Raw genomic sequence first — 19,207 nt, 5'->3', positions numbered from 1 at the left:
CTGGTCTATTTGTTCAGGAGGAGCCCACATCAAAGTTCAGTTCTGTATTCAATTCTTTGCTCTTAGTCCTACACACAAGAGCAACACAGCACTTCCCGTCAGCTCACAGTAAAGGTAAGACATTTGGGACTGCTGTTAAGGGGATTTTATGGAAGATATTTTGTATTTTTACCCAGTAAAGGCCTGACTTTACTCCTAAAACGTAATTTCAATTCTTCTAAATGTTGATCTGATCATTAATTAGGTCATATTAAATGTACAGTCCCTTTGCCTCAGCCTTCAGCATGCGGGTCATCACCATCATCTCTGTGGCCTGTCTGCTGGTCAGTCCATCCCTAGCTGGGATCAAAGACCTTGACTCCCACTTCACTGAACCTGAACCGGAGCCCAGAGGCTTTGACGCAGGGGGGGCAACAGATATGGAGGCCGTCCCCTTGGAGTTCCACAAAGAAAACACTGTCACCAATGACCTGATTTTTGATGGCTTCGAGGACGAAGATTATATTGATTTTGAAAAGATCCTGGCTGCTGGCAGTGACGACTACATGTGAGTATTAACTGGTAAGGATTATATGAAAAAGAAAATGTTGAGGAAAAAAGCTGAGGTGTGAAGTAATTAAATAAAAATATATGAGTTGCCTGGGGGAGGCCTAACAGCGACAACGCTTATCATTGACTTGGTGCCAACTTGGCGGGATTTTCCCTATTCAATGCCGAGAATATTCATACGTATAAAAGTGTATATAAATATTGTGTGTCATAAAATACTTACGCATCCAAAAAAGACAAGTTACATATATAGCAGATTGTAAAATGAAGTGCTTTGAGTCTTCTGGAACAAAATACCAAAACAAGATCAGAGTGATTTTTGAATGTCTGAATAATGAGTTTATATTTCTCAGTGAAGGGGACGAGATAGATGACATTGCCACACCAGCCCCAGACATTGACATCTTTGCCGAACCCTCCGACCCAAAGATCCGCCGTGCCAGACTCCTGCGACTGTTCCATGGTCGGTCTCGCCTCCAGCGCCTCAACATTGTTAACGCCCGTTTCGGCTTCAACCTCTATCGAAGTCTTCGTAACGACGTCAACCAGACTGACAACATCCTGCTAGCACCCGCTGGGATCTCAATCGCCATGGGGATGATGTCTTTAGGAGCAGGACCTGGAACCCACGATCAGATCTACAAAGCTCTGGGATTCGCCGAGTTTGTCAATGCCAGCCATCACTATGACAACACGACAGTGCACAAGCTCTTCAGGAAGCTGACGCACAGGCTCTTCAGGAGGAACTTTGGTTACACACTACGCTCTGTTAACGATGTCTACGTGAAGAAGGATGTCACAGTGAAAGACACTTTCCGTACAGAGACAAAGGCTTATTATTTTGCAGAGCCACAGTCAGTGGACTTCAGGGACCCGGCCTTTCTGAACAAGGCTAACCGTCGCATCCTAAAGCTGACCAAAGGTCTGATCAAGGAACCGCTCAAGACTGTGGACCCAAATATGGTGCTGATGCTGCTCAACTACCTGTACTTCAAAGGTGAGTGAAAACAGAGACACACTGTCCTCCACCTACTTTAAATGATGCTTATGTTGCAGAACTTTGAGGAAAGTAACAGTACAATCTGTTTTGTTGTTTGTTTGTATTAACAGGTACATGGGAACAGAAATTCCCTAAAGACATGACTCACTATCGCAACTTCCGAGTTACCGAAAAGACAAATGTACGCGTGCCAATGATGACCAACAAAGGAAACTATCTGGCTGCTGCCGACCACGAACTAGATTGCGACGTCCTGCAGGTGGGGGGCTTTGGACTGATTTCAAATTTGAACTTGGCATCTGAAGAGTGACAAACTGATCCACAAACAAGTCAACTAGGCTGCATAATAATGATGTAAACTTTCTTATTCACAGCTCCCTTACACAGGACAAATCAGCATGCTCATCGCCTTGCCCAGGAAGATCACTGGCATGAGGACCCTGGAGCAGGAGATCTCTCCCACTGTTGTCAGCAAGTGGCTCAAGAACATGACAAACAGGTCAGCGGCACTCTCCCGACAAACTAATGAATAGCTGAGAAAACACACTGGCTTGGGTTTAAATGATGAAAATATTTAGATTTAAAAGCTATACCATGAGGAAACCTTTCTTATCTTCCCTTCAGAACTCGAGAGGTGGTGTTACCTCGGTTTAAACTGGAGCAGAACTATGACTTGATTGTAAATATGAAGGAGATGGGCCTCACTGACTTGTTCCAGGAGGCTGGAGATTTCTCTGAAATGACCTCTGAAAAGGTTTTCATGAACTGGGTGAGTAAGATTAAATCTGCCATGAGGCAAACATCAAACATTCAGCCACCTGGACGCCTTATAAACTGCAACAAACTAGTTCAAAATAACAGAAGCCTTCTGATCTTCCTCCCCAGCTGAAGCACCAGGGAACCATCACTGTGAATGAGGAGGGGACTGAGGCTGCTGCTCTGACCCAGGTGGGCTTCATGCCCCTCTCCTCTCAGATCCGCTTCACCGTGGACCATCCCTTCCTCTTCCTGATCTACGAGCACCGCACAGACTGCCTTGTGTTCATGGGCCGGGTGGTCAATCCTTCGCAGAGCTAAATCTGACCCAAAGGCACTTTCAAACAGCTAAACTATTAGCCTACAAATCCCAAGTTTGGTTTGATATTCCGACTAAAACATTTCTGATTTTGGTGTTTTTTAATAATCAACGACTTTTATTAGTACAATATGTGCATGTAACTTCAAGTAATGAGTCTTTATGTGTATGTAGTCTCTTACTCAACATTTAAACTTTTCGTTATTTCTCAAAGTGCTGTGAGTCTGTCTGAGTGTATCAATGAAAGTTTGTTATCAGTCTGTTAATGTTTTATCTTGTGCAATGAAGCAAGCGCAGAAATGTACTAAAAAAACTGACATTATGTAACCCTCACTACCCTAATGTGATATTGTGATAAGTGCAGAAAGACTATGGAAACAAGAATAACACCAAGAAGGGGATAATAAAATAATATATAAAACTACAAGCTAAGAATTTCTATGCAAACAGCTTAAAATTGTTACATTATTATTTTTTCTAAAAAGGTAGAACTTTAATGGGGAAAAGTCATCTTATTTTTTTTTATTAATTGTAATTATTTAATTAAAAACACATGATAATTTTTAAGTTATTACTTCAAACTACATCAAAATATTTAAAATCATTATTATCTCAGTACAATAAAAATATTACTTATTCATACAAAACTATAGGACTATTCATAAAAACTAGTTTTTCTTAAAATACATAATTATATAGAATTATTGCTGATTATTTTATTTTATTTTATTTTTTTAAAAAGGTTGTGTGATTGTGACGACATGCAGCAGTGAACTGGTGACACAGATGTTTGTACTGCAGCTAACTGGGTAAATATTTGTCCGCAGAGTTAAATGCTAACTGACCATCTGAAGCACTCACTGTTCATCATTTAACTGTGCTCTGAGTGTGCTCTATAACACAAAGTCTTGTCTTAAATAAATAGGAATTGTCTCTACAGTGGCAGCAGCGTGCACAGACATCACACACTCACCACAGCAATCACTGGAATGAGGACTCCAAGGTTTCCAGCACTACTTGATGCCTGTGGGAGATAAAGAGTCATTACCACTTTACCAACATTGCTGTTAGCAATTTCCTGTTGTGTTTAGATGTTTGTGCATTTGAGCACGTACCTTCAGCGCTGGTCCCTTGTCTGAGGCCCTCTCACTGGCTCTCTTTCCTTCCAGGCCCAGTTGGACAAACAGCTCTAAAAGGTTCACCATCAGCTCGTCCACCAGTTGCTCCCCCTGCAGGTTGGCTGCGATGTTGGCCAGGGCGTTTATCACTGCCAGAGAGCAGTGCCTTGAGGGGGGAGAGACAGCATAGAGAGGGAACAGTTAAACACAGTTCCAATGTAGACATAAAAGTAACGTATATACTTTTATTTATCAAACATTACAGAACACATGATGTAACTTTTCAGACCCTCTTGGTGACTGTATTTTTAAAAAACGACTAGCGACAAATTCAGTGACTTATTCAAATCATCAGGGAAAAAGAGAGAAATAATTGCACTGTAATCTATTCCCATCGTGCTGCTCATAATAATCATATTCCACGACTCTGCCACTATCAGCATGGGGTCTCTCCACCTCTCTTCTCTTGCACCATGCAGTAGGTGTGGGGAAGGCAGGAGGAGTGAAGACATTACTCACCACAGAAGTGGGAGCTCAGTTTTAGCGAGCTCATAAAGGTACAGCTAAGTGGTGAAATATAGTATAAGCACCACAGCTCTTAAACTATTTAAATATTTTGTTTAGCACTTTTCTATTGATTCTAGTTCAGTGAAGTTTCAATGTCTCCATTATCCTGTAGAAATGAATGTGCGATGCCCTCACTGATATATAAATGAGCATATGATGTCGTCTGAGGACTGCTAGAGCTAATTCTAGCTACTTCCATTGGAAAAGCATTGGCAATGCTGAAGGAATGTGCATTTGTCTACTATTGCTATCGACTTAGCAGCTGTTGGCAAAGAGCAACAATTATTAACATTCTCCCAAACTACATTTTCTGCTTCTATACATCAACAGTGACCTGGTGCAGCTGGTAATTCTGTGAACAGGGTGAGAGCAGATGCTGACCTGTAGCCGTGATCTCTGTAGTCTTTGGTGGCTGAGTAGACCACCGAGCTGGCCTTCACACTGATCTGCTGGAACAGGTTCCACACTTCCTGATAGATGTATTGCTAAAAGACAGAAAGACAAAATGAAAAATGCTTTGTTTGTTAGCTAATCTTCTCTTACTAATTACAATTCTCTCAAAATCTAAAACCCTATCATTACCAAGGAAGGTATTTTGTACGTGATCTGTATCTGCTGCATTTATTGTAGTCTATCACACTCTGGGTACACTGGCTGTCAAAAACACCTCATTACGCTCCGAGGGGATGCCAACTAAAATACTGAAACCTATTCTTAATGTCTACTGCACTGATATCAGTGCAGTAGATCACCAAGTACACAGCAGCCAGCAGGTTGCCAGTAATTACAGCACGTCAGCCCCTCTGAGTTAAGAATTAAAGGGTACATCACTTCAATTTAAGTGATAGTTAAAGTATAGTACTGTCACTATCAAATAGGCCTAAATCTGCACTCCTCCTATAACTGTACCAATGCTTCACACTTTTCACTGATCGCCTGGTGGCTATGTGCTGCCCTGATATCCCTTTAAACCACAGATGTATCATATAAAAGAGGCAAGACGCTTTAAAAATGTGTTATTATTGTATCTTTGAACTCACATTTCCTGTGATGACCATGCAGCCAAGCTGGTCGATGATGAGTACATCCAGCTGTGACGGAGGCTGGCAGAACTTCTGTTGAAGGATTTGCAGGATGTGCTCCATGACTTTAGGAGTGTCTCTCAGAGCCACTGCAATGTGGCCAAGTGCTCGGATGGTGTGATCCGGGATCAAATGGGCATCCCTGGCAGAGAGACAAGGTTTATTTTAGAGTGGCTGTCGGTCAGTGTGGAAGATTTTATTCAGGGTGAGTACAAAGCAAAATGTGGCTGTATTTCAACCAGAATTGTTGCTCACTTGTCATTCTCCTGTGAAATGTATAAACGATTGGACAGACTGGCCAGAAAGGCCTCCACTATCACATGGTCCATGGTCAGACCAGCTATTAGACACCTGAGAAATAAGAAATACACAAAAATAAACAATGATAGTTCAAAAAAATGCATGAATAATTTCTTCTAATCACAGCTGTGCTTGGTGTCCGTGTCTGACCTGCATATGTTGTCAATGGAAATGTCTCTGAGCTGCTCGTACATGGACGGCTGGTCTTTCCTGTTCGACAGGAGGTTGAAGGTGGCCTGAGAGTGCTCATTGGTCACATTAATCCTAATTTCTCCTGTGCCTTAAATGAAGAGTGATAACAGCACAAAGTTAGAATCATCAATACAAAACAAGCTGCTAAATCTATTACAATTTAAACCACTATACATTACACAGTATACAGTTTGACCCTGCACAGAAAAGGGCTGATTGCAGAGCTGCATGTTATTTTTTACAATCTGACAAATCGGCAGCTAATCAATGAAAAGGCAGCACACTGTGGAGGACAACACAGAATAACCAGTAACCTCAACTGCATTTCCAATTGTCTGTATTTGCAGCAGCTCATCAATGAACACTCTGTTCAGATCGATGGTGGATGAGAGCCGGATGTGACTGTTATTGACGTATATTTGCTCTCTATCATCAGCTAAAGCACTTTTGTCCCATTAACTTTTGGCTCTGGTTCTTTGTACTGTATATGGGATAAGGAGGTTCCTGCTGGACACAACATAGATACATTCTGACTTTTAGGGTGTTACATTGTGTTTTGGTTTAAATTATGAAATATAAATCTCAATTGGTTAAATATTACATTTCAAAATTTCAGCCATTTTGTAGCTGTAGTTTCAGACTAACTCCTGTTAGTTTCAATAAGGAGTTACAGATATATATTGAATAATAAAAAAATAAATATGTGTACCTGTACTGTACTGGCTGTGATACTTGTAGAGTTTTACAAGAACAGGGGAAGGAACCACCAGGAAATCCCTGAGAGAGGTTGTGGCAGAGTGAGCAACTACTGGAAACCTCTCACACAGACGACCCAGGCCCTGAAACAGACGGGGAGACAATCAAAACATAAAATAAAATAAATACCCCCCAAGAAACTTATGGCATGCATCACAGGTCTGGGTAAGTTTCAAAACCAGACAAGGATGTGTATTAGCCCACTGAGTATAGTAAGGTCATTTTCTAGACAAAATCCCATGATCTAGTGTGTTATGTAACATTTTACTTTTATTATCTAATATCTGCATACTCTGTCTACCTGGCAGTGTTATACCTGTAGGCAGCAGATGAGCAGGGGCATGTGAGCAATGATGACTTTACTGGAGGTTTTCGACTGCAGCTTCTCTGACAGCTTGGTGCACAAATTCTCAGCTCCTGGAAAAAGTAATGCAACCAGAACAAAATGTTTGCAACCTTGCGACAGTGTGTTAACTTGGCGAGGTATTTCTCGATAAAAAAAACTTAATCCCCAGAGAGTTCCTGGTTAAATAATGTAACGTAAAGTTTAAAAAAACACAGCCAGCATCCCTCTGATTTTGACATCTGAACATGATGTTCTACTCACGCTCTCAAACAATTGATTACCTTGCTCATCTTTGACAGCCCACACCATGAGGTCCACGCAGGCAGCGTTGGCTTGGCAACGAAGCTTGAGGGGGCTCTGTTCCCCTGGCAACCCCCCCGTGTCATGAAGTACCCGTTGCAGCTCAGACTGACTGCTGCTGAACTGTTCCAGTACAAAGTCGTGCACTTCCCGTACAAATGCCGGCTGCAACGCTGAGAACATGAAGAAAGTATGAAAATCTGATGAAGTAGGCTATTCAATGGACTACAGAATACGACAATAATATTGTTTTAATGTGTGATAAATACCTTTCATGTGGTATAGTGTGTCCCGCAGCATTTTGAACACACACACATACAGAGTGTCACTGAAGGATTTGTAATAGAGGCTGATTCCAGGATTAGACTTAACAACAAACAGAAGAGACAATAACACAGAAGATTACTTAACTGATTACTGCACAAATATAACTTTGAATTTACCATTTACAATTTCTTACAGACAGTGGTTACATAGTTACCTCAATAACTTCCGTCAGAGTGGCGTCCAGAGTTTTCAAAAAAGAGTCGGAAACAAACTTCTTCACCTGAAAATCAATACACACAACAATTGGTAAAGACACAACACACGCACACAGAACAGGAGGCAAAAGATTCAGTATCTTGGTAAAGGGGTAGCGGGCTACTGTACCATGCTAAGGAGCTGCCGGAGCAGATCTACGGGCACCTCCACCTCGTTTTCAGCTCCAATGTAGAGAGGAGAAACTGAGAAACTGGAGCTGACCGTGGAGAAATAGTAATCAGGATCTATTGTACTGCTGTCTGGGACGTAGGCACCTGAAATGAAGGTGAGCAGAGGGCATTAAAAAACACTGGATGTATAGTATGTCACAAAAGTCTCACCCAAATTAAAACACCTCAAAACAATGAAAGATTAGGGCCGTACTGAAAAACAATTAGATTTTGATAATAAAGTCATAATTTAATGAGGATAAAGTCATGCTATTTCAAGAAAAAGAGTTGTAATATTACAGGACTGAGGTTGTAATTTCTGAGACACAAATTGCATTTTTATGTGATTAAACACATAAATTCACAAGAAAAAGTCACAGATTAAGGCTGGAATTATTAACCATTCATCCACCGCATCTGCAGGTCATCAGGGACCTGACTTTTTTTTCTTTTAAATTTACAAATTTAATGAAGTAATATTACAACTTTTTTTCCTCATATAATTACAGCTGTATTCTTTTTAAATTACAACTTTATACTAATACCCTAATACCCCTTAACTGTATACATTACTGTATTATTACATATGTGAGATATGTCAACAGTGTACCCCAGTAAATATCATGCATTTAGGATATATAGGAATGAATATAAGTAACATGCATGTATGTAACTGATAATAATGCTGATGTCTGACTGATAACTTAGGAAGACTTGACAGAATCCAGGTTTACATTGGCAAACACAAATTTAATCAAAGCATCTTGTGTTTCTTGAGTGTTACCTTCAAAGTAATGTGGGCCTGGAGCTGTAGGAGAGCAGGGTGAGTGGCCTCCTGGGTCTGTACAGACCTATGAGACATAAGAGGCACATTACAACATGTTTAGGTTTTAGTAACATAAAATCAAAAAGCATGTGAGCATATAATTTAATTCTGCAGAGAATGACAACTGCTCTGAACACACATGTGTCTGTTAAAAAACACACACACACACACACACACACCTGTCCAGAGGAATCCAGGTTAGTCCCAGTGCTTCTGCGCAGCGTCTCACTCTGGTACACTGTAAGCAGTGAGGACGGCAGGATAGAACGAAAGTCATTGAAGGATCTGCGCCGCACTCCTTCTGTTTCCTCTGTGACGCAGCGGGCTTGTGGCGAATCTTTGGGGAACAGCTTGGACAGCAGGGCGTCATCTGTGTAGCTGTAGCGGCCAAATGCTCGAGTCATGCCGAGCAGGCCGGGGACAATATACCTGCACAAGTAGACTGGACGCCAGAGAACATCTATGAAGCATTTTGATTTTGATGGACTTATGTTATGCACCTTGTTGCCTTTGTGTGTGTGTGTGTGTGTGTGTGTGTGTGTGTTTATACCATTGTCATGATTATCAGGGGTTTGGCACATGTCCTGCAATGCCTGCATGACTTCCATTATGGTGTTCAAGATCTGGAGAAAAAAATAAATAAAAACTTGGTTTTTAACTGCAATGCACCCTAACCTAAGGAATATTTTATTTTAACTTAATAAACTAACCTCTTGTTGGGAGTCTGGGTCCCTCTGAGCCACATCCGACAACAGAGTCACTAAACAGTAGCTGAAGTTTTCTGCTACAGGAAGAAATTCTGAAGAGCAGAAAATGACAAAACACAAATATTCGGTTAGCAAGTCAAAACTGCCATCTCATAGCAATTTATGGATATCAGTACAATCTCAACAGGTCTTGAGACAGCATTGAAACTGATTAGGAATAACTACAAATATTACTCAGTGCGCTGTTACAACAAGTAAATAGAGGCCATTGTAAAACAAAATGCCACATGATAAGAGGATTGTTCTCACCCTTTCCTTTCTTTCCTGAGCTCTCTTCGATCCATTGGACCCGTGGTAGCCCTCTCAATAGGCTCAGCAAGTAGGAAACAAGTATGTCTTTGTGCTGCCAGAGTGAAGCAAATCATTATACATCACAAACAACTGCACTTGTCGGCACGCAGCAGCACGTTTGTTTCCCTAACAAGCACTGATAAATAAAAACTATGAGGACTCAAATGTGGGTAAAAAAAAAATACATCAAACCTTACTTTACTGACACTGAAAAGTGAAGCTGCAATCTTTACATAATCAGATGGCAGGGAAGCGTCCCACACTGTGTCTCAGTGTGATGAGGTTAGAGGCTTACACAGCCAGCTGAGTGTCTAATCGCCAGTTTAATCAGATTATGGGAATAAGCTTATCGTGGCGATATATGTGGAGTCCTGCTGACAGGCTGGCAGCAAAAAAGGGTTAATATAACTAATAGAATACTATACATAATTTCTAAATATATCATGCAACTGCCAAGACAGCCTAGAGATCTAATGTTTAAAGTGATGATGAAACCCACCCACTGTGTTCAAAAGGGCTCTACAGCTCGACTCTTCAGTGACCACCACCCACCTGTAAGCCAGATTCCACCAGAAATACAGCCAACGCAATAACAGCATCTCTGCGACGCACATCCAGTGTGAACACACCGCGAACTTCCACCGGACACATACATTGTAGCTTCTGGACCTGAAAATCAAACAAAACAGAGTCATTGGATTTGTGCTGCAATGAAATATGTGTTTGAGAGTGACTGCAGGTTCCAATACTGAGTTTTTATTTTCCAACGAATCCTGCCACACTGCTCTGTGGTTACATACTGTATATGCTTTTTTAACATACATTTTTATAGTAGTTATACACATTTGTCTGCATTCTGTTCCTACATTATCTGCATATTTACCTCCTGGGGATCAATAAAGTTTTCTCTACGTGGCTCTTAAGGTGGGAACCATAAGCTATTATGTTGCTGCCCACTATATGGTGTTCATTCATTCATTCATATCATGTATTTGACTCATATCACATGGTATGGAGTACAAACATTGTTACTTAAACAAAGGAAGGACATTCTTTAAATAAGCACCTAGTTTACAGATTACTTTTGGCTTACCTGATTGTGATAACAAAATTAATTTAAACATAGATGGACGGTTTAAATAATACTTTGGCAAATACCTTTCTCTGTAAGTCAATAAGCTTACACTCGGACATTCAAACAAAATATGATACTCATCTCCCACACGATTATCATTACAGAGGTTGCAGATCCTCTGGTTTCTGTCCAGCCCTTTATATCTCCCAGTGACTTTAGGAATTTAGGTATCATTTACTCTAAAATTACAGATAGCCTGTCTGTACTTTAGTTTTCATGCAACAGATACTTCTCCAGTTTAAACTCTTGATGTCATACTTCTGAGCTCACTTTGCCACTTTTGTATAAACTGATTTTTTAGCCTCTGTTAAACAGTTTTAACCAGTTGATGCTGTTACACTTTTGTATGAGCCAGAGGTAAGACAAGTCACATTCATCCAGTATCTGCTTCACCTGCAAGACCCATGGTGACACTAATACATCCATATTGTGCTGGCTGAGCAAATAGTAACTGCTCAGCCATAGTACATTACTGGACTGAGTTTAGTTTCTTTACCCTCCATCAGCCTCCCCCAGTAGCCAATAATTCTCTTTTTAACTGCAGAGTGGATGTCTTCCTAACTCTCCAGAGACCATGTTATTGCAGGTTGTCATTTTAACTCTGGGGATATATTTAGAATCATAGTGTGATATGTGATATAGTGCAAGACAGTTAGGTCACTATACCTCAAGACTGCGCACAGAAACTTGACATTACATAACCATATGCTGCATAAAATAACAATACTCGGTGACTGTATGGATGATTGCCTCGATATTATCTCAAATGCTTTGTTTGACTGCACCAAATTTAAATGAAAGTTAGCCCTTTTAACTCATCCACCATACTGACCACAAAACCCGTTTAATGTACAACTGATCATCCCTGCAACAGGTTGGTCTGGTATGATCTGTCATGCTAAACAGAGCCTGTTTGACTGCAGTGCTGATAAAGCCTGGCTGCTCTGCGTGTATGATGCAGTAACAGGCACCACACGTACAGCGACGCCACTTTCTTCTGCATTGCTCTCTGTCACTCTAACAGGTAAAAGACCCCGGCGATTAATGAAAACAGACGCAACACACCTGTCAGATGTTAGCTTGGCTGTCACGCCAGTGATCAAAATAAGCCTCCGCCTGTGCGGAAGCGGAGCTACACCCTCAACAGCGCTGTTGTTTAACATTATTATCGTTGGCTAATTAACACAAATATGACTTGGGCTCATTCGGTTTCTTCTTCCTCACCTTTTCGACCGGTGCGGGACGGTGGGCAGCTAAAGATCGGGCCAGCGACAGGACTGTGTTGAAATAAAACCCCCTCGTACCGCCTCCCATTACAGACATGTTTACCCCTACATCAAACGAGCGAAATTCAGAGACGAGAGGAAACTGGCAAGCCGCGGCAGCTGGCGCTGGCAAAGCCGCAGTACGGCAACGCAGCGCGGACAAACCTAACGAGAGCTCACAGTTACATTAGTGGTATTGTATTTGACAGTTAGACAATTAAACCTCTACATTTATGAAAATGACAAAAACAACAAGACATAATATCACCTAGTGTCATATTTAGGCGCTTTTCTTTAACGTGTGACTTTAATATTATTGTGTGCGTTTTTGTTGCGCAGGAATAGTCTTTGGGACAGCACGCTGCAACGTCACCGAACGTGACAGGAAGTGTGCAGATGCTAACAGTCAGCTGATACAGCGACAGCAACGACAACAGCCGTAACGGTCAAAGGTTTGTCTTTTAAGTCCATATTACTTTTAATAGTTTTATCTTAGTTATCATCTTTTCTACAAGGAAGAAACGCCAATGTTGACACAGCGCCAGCTTGTCGTGGTTTATGGGTGTGGTTATTTGGCTAGCTTGCAATCATCGTTAACTAGCCAGCCAACACCCGTTGGCAAGCTAGCTTCTTCAAAACATAACATTAGCTGTTGTAGCAACAGTGTGAATTATTTAGCTTTAATTCTACCCAATGGTTATTTTAGCAGATGATTAGTGTGAAACATCTTGACCGGCTCTCTCCATTGCTCAGAACTCGTATTATTGCAAGTTGAGGCTAGCTGAAGCTAACAGTCTAAAGGTAGGGTTAATCAGTTTCTCTTAAAGTTGGGATAACGTTACCAGTTGTCAATTCAACATGTCAGCTGCTCCTCACATATTTTTTAGCATTGTTTTATGTATGGATACAACTAAGAATTACTGAGTACTTTAACAGGTAGTGTATGTAATGGTAAAAGCTGATACATGCAAGTTACCAGAGCCTAAAAGATATGTTAAATGGTGTAATATTTATGATTTCTCAAACCAGCATCATCCAACATTTCATCCTATTCTGTCTGTAGTGATATGACATGAAGATGAACAACTCTTAGAGTTAATTGATCAAAACTATATCTGTTATCAAACGATATCTAAATTGAAACCTATTAATTATCTGTTAGCCAATTTAGTTTTTTCTTGTTCCCATTTCAAACACATTCCCACTGGCCAGCTGTTCACAGAATAAAACACCAGAGAGTTTGAAAGTTCAGTCTTGATTTTAGAAAAAAACTGCGAAGGTAGAAAGTCTGGAAAAGGCTTGTAGTCCTTGAGTTAAGATTAGTTTGTTAAAACACTGTGTGTCTGCTCCACAGATGGCCTACCCTAGATCCCACAACCCTTTTGCTGATAGTGATGACGATGAGGAGGACTTTAGGCCCAAAAACAGGGGGTTCGATGACGACCCCAGTGACAGTGGGTTGAGTGAAGCAGAGCGAAGGCAGAGGTACCTCCAGCAGGAAGTGATGCGTACAGCTCAGTCTGCTGTGGACAGCAGTTATCGTTCCCTCGGCCTCATCTATGAATCAGAGAAGATGGGTGTTGAAACTGCAGAGGTATGTCGTAATAATCAGATCTGCCCTGGCACACACAAAGAATTGTATTGTCTCTAAGAGAGTGACAATTCACAAATGATTCTCTCTCTCTGTCTCTTTGTCTCTCTCGCTATCTATCTTTCTGTCTTTGTGTCTATAGGAGCTGATGCGACAGGGTGAGGCTCTGAAGAGGGCCGACAAGATGATGGACAACATGGACCAGGACCTGAAGACCAGCCAGAAGCACATTAACAGTATCAAGAGTGTGTGGGGCGGCCTTGTCAATTACTTCAAGGCCAAGCCAGAAACAAAGCCACCACCTGAGGAGCCAAAGGCCTACCAGGCCAGCGAAAAGTAAGATTCAGTCCTATATTCTCAGAATGGTCATGTGTTAATCTCTGTTTATCGTCTGTATGATTTTCAGCCATAGTTTGAATTCTTAAACCACAAAGACAATGTACCTCAAAGAATGTGATGAAAATTAGAATTAATTTTTGCCGTTTAATTTTGTTTGCTTATTTTTTGAAGCAAATGTATTTCTTATTATTTTGATCTTCTGAAATATGTAATGAGGTGATAGGATTTTAAATCATATTTAGAAATAGTTGAAAGACTCATATATATATTATAGGATAGAAGGCAAAAATATTATGTGGGATTTAGGTTTCTGGCAAGTAGGCTGGTTGTGGTCGCTTAGCAACCTCAGACACAACTTGCCTCAGCGCTCTTTAAAATTGGCACAAGAGTAACACCCAGTGCCTGACCTTGCGGTTTCTAGGCGGTTTAAGATGTGGCATGTGTCCCAGCCCTATTAAAACAACAATACAATGACATTATCAATTTCTGACTTCTTCAGGAAAGTATGCAACATACCCAAGACTCTTACATGAACATACATAAACACTGAACTAACATCATTTCAACCTATGGCTAAATTCTACTAGGATCTCATCATGTTTATGAGGACATAATAGTACATGTATTTTATTCTGTACACAGAACATGGTTCAGTTAGTGTACTATTCCATCTTGCCGTGTCAGTACAATGTATCATTAAATACTGTGTGATGACAGATGGAACTGTGTAAATGCAATTGATGATCTTAAATATAGGGTCTACCTTTGTATATAGTGGATGGACAGTTCAGGGTTTATTGCTTATTATGTCCCATAATTTCGCATCTTACCTCAGTCAATTATTTTCATCACTTGAAAAAGGTGAGAGTTGAATTAAACATGGCTGCACTGTAGTGTTCCTGACACTGACTGCTCAAATATACTTTGTTTGTCCTTTGCTCTCTAAGTCGGTACATTGTGTCAACAATAGAGAGGCCTTAGTCTCAGATGTAGTAGGACTTCACCCACTGAAGTTAAAAAGGGAAGGGGCAGTATTTTCCACCTGTTTTGACCAGGCAGTTATGTAACAGACAGATATTTTATAGTCTCTATCAATTAAGTATACCCATGGTATTAGTATATTTTGTTTGAGTTGTAAGAATCACCTGTCACCATGAGTGTGACACAAAGTTTGATGGAGAATAAGTCACAAACAGACGAACACTATTAGATATGTTTAATGCATCTGTGTAATCTATGATCCATTGCCTCAACAGTAGGTAAATGTCTTGATGTCACACACAGATTACTTTTCTATATTCAAGTTATCTGGAGCCAAGTTGGTGATCATATTTCACAATAAAGTCATTCCAACAGTGACTCAAATGAGTGTTTACTGTAAAATTGGTGCTTGATCCATGTACAGCTTTCTGTTATTGACTGTCCTTCACTAAACGGCTGAACAATATACTTATCTGATTTATCTGACAGATTACAGAATGCCATGGCCAGCAGCAGAGAACATGAAGATAAGTACCAAGCCAGCCACCCCAACTTAAGAAAGTTGGATACAGGAGGTAAGAGTTTGCACAAGAACCTCAGCGTGGCATAACCATAGCATGAAGTGGCTGCCACCATTCCTGTTTTCTGTGTTTCAGGATTTGGAGCTTCTTCATCAGTAGATGACGGCTCATCTAGACAGAATGGATACCCTCAGAACAGACACCTCCGAGAGGCTCACCACACCCTTGACAAAAATTTAGGTAAAAATATTTCTGTTTTAATTCTTTTATACATTATTATGATATAGTTTTATACAACACAGTCACAAGGAGATGGAAGCTTTCGATAATGTTACAATTTTTGGAATTCTGTACAACAAAATAAATTTCTTTTGCCACAGTTTACCTCAGATCAAAACACCCATTACAATGAAATGTTTTTATTATTTTTGAATGTATAACAATAATCTTTAATCTGTCTTTAAGTTAACCAATGTCCTTTGTGAATTACCTAGACGATATGTGCGATGGTTTGAGTCGACTAAAAAGCCTTGGACTTGGTCTCCAGTCTGAGATTGACGACCAGGACGACTCCATTGATGCTCTGATGAATAAAGTGGACAGGATGGATGGCAAGATCCAGAACACGAACCAACAGATTAAAAAACTCAAATAAAAGAAACAGTCGGACTCGCCTCACAGAGACAAAAGACAGTGTCAGCTCATCCTCTCACTTCTCTCACTCTCCATCCTGGCCTCTGTTGAATAAACTATGCGTTCTTTTTTGTTTTGTTTTTTATGGATAGGAAGTTGTAATTCTGGCAAGTAAGCAAGTGAACACATTTTTATTTAGATGATTTTATTCTTGAATGTCTGAAAGGTCCTATTCATTTGCTTTTTCAGATTTGTCCATGAATCCATGTTTGCGTAGAATTTCCTCCTTCCACTCAGTTTTATACCAACATGTTGATTTAATGAGCTCTTTCACCTCAGAACAACTGTGATGTGCTCTGCATTGAATATTATATTCCATGCGTGTATGAGAGGTAAAGGACTGTCTTTGTCTGGGTGAAATCTTTGTTTTTTCCATCAAGCTCCATTGCACTTCTGTCTGAATGTAGTCTGTTGAATTGGCATTGTTTTGGGTGATTAGAGCATTAGCTGGATCAGTCTGTCTCCATCACCAAAGACGTACCATTGGCTCCTTGGTGTCTCATCATTCAGGTAAGCAGAAAAACAGATTAATGGTTTGACTAATGAGGAGGAGCTTTTTTGATTTATGGGTAATTCAGTGAATAGGAAAGAACAGCGTATTTCTAAAACTGGAATGTTTTGTGCATATGGTTCACATGTCAGTGCTACCTTCCTGGACCTGCCTCCACACGTACTAGAACACTCTGAAAGTCCAGCTCAAGTCACTTTTGCCTTATACATAATCTGTATGTACAGCAGAGTAGCTTCTGGTTCTGTGCCATGATTCTGTGTCCACTGCTACATCTCATCATGAGGTGCCTCACTTTGTTTGATTCTCTGAATTTATGTCCAAAGTACATGCAATGTCCTTCAGTGTTTTCCCTAGCTTTATATAAAATGTTTATATTGATAAATATCATATTGAATTCTGCATAATGTGATTGAGTGAATTATTGTACAGCATAAATAATGTGAACAAGCTAGCTGTGAATATGAAAACTCAAAACTGAAGGAGCACCCCCTTTATTATCAGGATATATCTTCACGGATACACTAATGAGTAGATGAGCCACCATGTTATGTTTTTTTTAAGAGAATAAAACAACATTATGCTAATAAAATCACAAATAATAAATGATTCGTGGTTACAATATTTCATTTTTGCCATGTATCTCTGTATTCTAATCAAGGACACATACCCAATAAAAACATTTGTGTGGGGAGTCTCTGGTGTTGTGGAAATTATTTCTGTTAAAGTGGAGCAGAGAGTCAAAAGCACCACAAGGTGACGCCACATTTCCAGGACTGAATCATCATGAGCTCCTGCAGAATGATAACACTTCATTGATGGTGTATGTTGACACACACCAGCATTGTTTATTTTTTTTCCTCATTGTGAAATACTAAAGTTGATCATTTTAGATTAAAGGGACCATTTTACAAGCAAAGTACACTTACTACAGTTGAAAATAACTTACATATATTTTAAAACTCTGTACTTTATTCTCAGAGTAAACTTCAAACACCAAAATTAGTTTTAGCCAAAGCAAATAAGCTCATATTTTACTCCAACTACAATATACCAAAAGCCTTGAGATACTCTGTCTTGTAATGGTGCATAATCCTTAAAAAACAAGACACTGATGAATGTTTCTCAACACGATCATCACAGGATGTGTGTGTGTGTGTGTTTACTGTCTCTGTTGTGTTCCAGCTGTGTTGCTGTGTGCAGCTCAGGTCCTCATGTCCAACCGTCTATTCATTATCATTCCTCTGTGTTGGACCAGCTGCTCCTACAGTGGCAACAGGCCCTCATTAGGATGACTTGCTAATTACAGTACACACTTCCCAAAAACACGTATGCACAACACTGGGGCGACACAGAGAGGAACATGGGGGTACCAACTACCCAGGGCCCCAAGCTGAGGGAGGCCCCAGCATGTCTCAACTAGAAGGAAGGACTTGTCCTAAAATGGGATTTGAATGGGAGGCTAGGTTAGGACATGATGCAATAACAACTATTTATTGGTCAGTAAATGCATGCAGTCACCATTTTTGTTCAGGTTATAGCTGCATGTTAGAAAAGTTTTACTTGCTTATGTGACTCTAATCATGTAAAATGAACATGACAATATGAGATATAGACTGGAGCTACAGATAAATATACTGCTGAAGCGACCTCAGGTGGAGGTGATACCGAGCATCCAGCAACACCACCAATAAACGGAAGTCACCCCTGGGTTCTTTCCCTTAACGCCATCCGTGGGGGCCGGGAGGGCTTTGAACAGCTGTCTTGTCAAAAGCAAACAGTGGCCGTGCTGTGACAAAGGCCGCTGGTGCTGGAATGCCCCCCTTTTCAGCAGGCGTAATCCCAGAACACACTGCTGTCGGAGCCCATCAGGCACTGGGCCAGAGATGGGCCTTCCTGCCCTTTGGAAAGCGGGTTAGCAGCAGAGGCAGGGCAGCCAGGGGGGTAAAGCCTGCTTCAGAGGGGATGGACTGTCAGGCTGACAGCACTCTATTGCCACTGTTGTAGTAAGAGAAAATAAAGAGTTGTGCTGACCGAGGGGAGTTTGGTAGGGATCTGGGGAGAGGGAGGAGGGAGGAGTGCAGAGAAAGGGGGGAGGGTGGCCGGAGAGATTAATGGAGGAGGTAAAGTTCAAGTGCCTCTGAGATGGAACACATAAAAGTGGCCAGGAGAATGAAGCTTCCTCAAAGGACTAATGTGGGGAGTGTTGATTTGTCAAATCTTGGGTCAAGTCTTTCTATACTAAATTCAGACAAAAATGCTCTTTATCTACACAGACAATAAGTGGTCTTTGTTACTGTCTAAACTTAGGAG

General features: G+C 40.7%; 3 protein-coding genes across 5 annotated transcripts in view; 2 read left to right on the top strand and 1 right to left on the bottom strand.

Annotated features, from left to right (window-relative positions):
- pi4kab (phosphatidylinositol 4-kinase, catalytic, alpha b) overlaps positions 1-12,384 on the bottom strand; it is a 29,112-nt gene extending 16,728 nt beyond the window's left edge. Inside the window, exons 1-19 of one of the 2 annotated variants that reach the window (XM_050050791.1) lie at positions 12,221-12,384; positions 10,414-10,530; positions 9,820-9,913; positions 9,514-9,602; positions 9,354-9,426; positions 8,983-9,245; positions 8,762-8,828; positions 7,937-8,082; positions 7,767-7,832; positions 7,555-7,651; positions 7,267-7,458; positions 6,956-7,056; positions 6,593-6,722; positions 5,842-5,971; positions 5,647-5,742; positions 5,350-5,533; positions 4,691-4,794; positions 3,740-3,908; positions 3,598-3,648 (exon numbers count right to left, since the gene is read on the bottom strand). In XM_050050791.1, the coding sequence (XP_049906748.1) occupies positions 3,598-3,648; positions 3,740-3,908; positions 4,691-4,794; positions 5,350-5,533; positions 5,647-5,742; positions 5,842-5,971; positions 6,593-6,722; positions 6,956-7,056; positions 7,267-7,458; positions 7,555-7,651; positions 7,767-7,832; positions 7,937-8,082; positions 8,762-8,828; positions 8,983-9,245; positions 9,354-9,426; positions 9,514-9,602; positions 9,820-9,913; positions 10,414-10,530; positions 12,221-12,319 (2,268 nt within the window). In that variant the 5' untranslated portion in view covers positions 12,320-12,384. The remainder of the gene's footprint in view (positions 1-3,597; positions 3,649-3,739; positions 3,909-4,690; positions 4,795-5,349; positions 5,534-5,646; positions 5,743-5,841; positions 5,972-6,592; positions 6,723-6,955; positions 7,057-7,266; positions 7,459-7,554; positions 7,652-7,766; positions 7,833-7,936; positions 8,083-8,761; positions 8,829-8,982; positions 9,246-9,353; positions 9,427-9,513; positions 9,603-9,819; positions 9,914-10,413; positions 10,531-12,220) is intronic. The other variant, XM_050050792.1, reaches the window with a different exon arrangement.
- Positions 18-3,051, top strand: serpind1 (serpin peptidase inhibitor, clade D (heparin cofactor), member 1). Of its 2 annotated transcripts, none has more exons than XM_050050803.1 (7): positions 18-114; positions 277-547; positions 903-1,546; positions 1,660-1,808; positions 1,924-2,048; positions 2,174-2,318; positions 2,435-3,051. In XM_050050803.1, exons 2-7 carry the CDS (start codon positions 285-287, stop codon positions 2,624-2,626), a joined length of 1,518 nt encoding a protein of 505 aa, XP_049906760.1. In that variant the 5' UTR covers positions 18-114; positions 277-284; the 3' UTR covers positions 2,627-3,051. The 2 variants fall into 2 exon arrangements, with proteins under 2 accessions (XP_049906760.1, XP_049906761.1); XM_050050804.1 differs by having other exon boundaries at positions 263-547.
- Positions 12,385-12,600: 216 nt separating the features above from the next.
- Positions 12,601-17,586, top strand: snap29 (synaptosome associated protein 29). Its single transcript, XM_050050811.1, has 6 exons — positions 12,601-12,713; positions 13,616-13,855; positions 13,995-14,188; positions 15,662-15,747; positions 15,829-15,933; positions 16,188-17,586. The coding sequence occupies exons 2-6, from the start codon at positions 13,616-13,618 to the stop codon at positions 16,346-16,348; spliced, it is 786 nt and encodes a 261-aa protein (XP_049906768.1). The 5' UTR covers positions 12,601-12,713; the 3' UTR covers positions 16,349-17,586.
- Positions 17,587-19,207: the final 1,621 nt, after the last annotated feature.

Source organism: Epinephelus moara, chromosome 8, assembly GCF_006386435.1.
Source record: "Epinephelus moara isolate mb chromosome 8, YSFRI_EMoa_1.0, whole genome shotgun sequence".
Taxonomy (NCBI): Eukaryota; Metazoa; Chordata; class Actinopteri; order Perciformes; family Serranidae; genus Epinephelus; species Epinephelus moara.
Note: the sequence above shows the minus strand (reverse complement) of the source record. Positions and strands in the feature narration are given on the sequence as shown.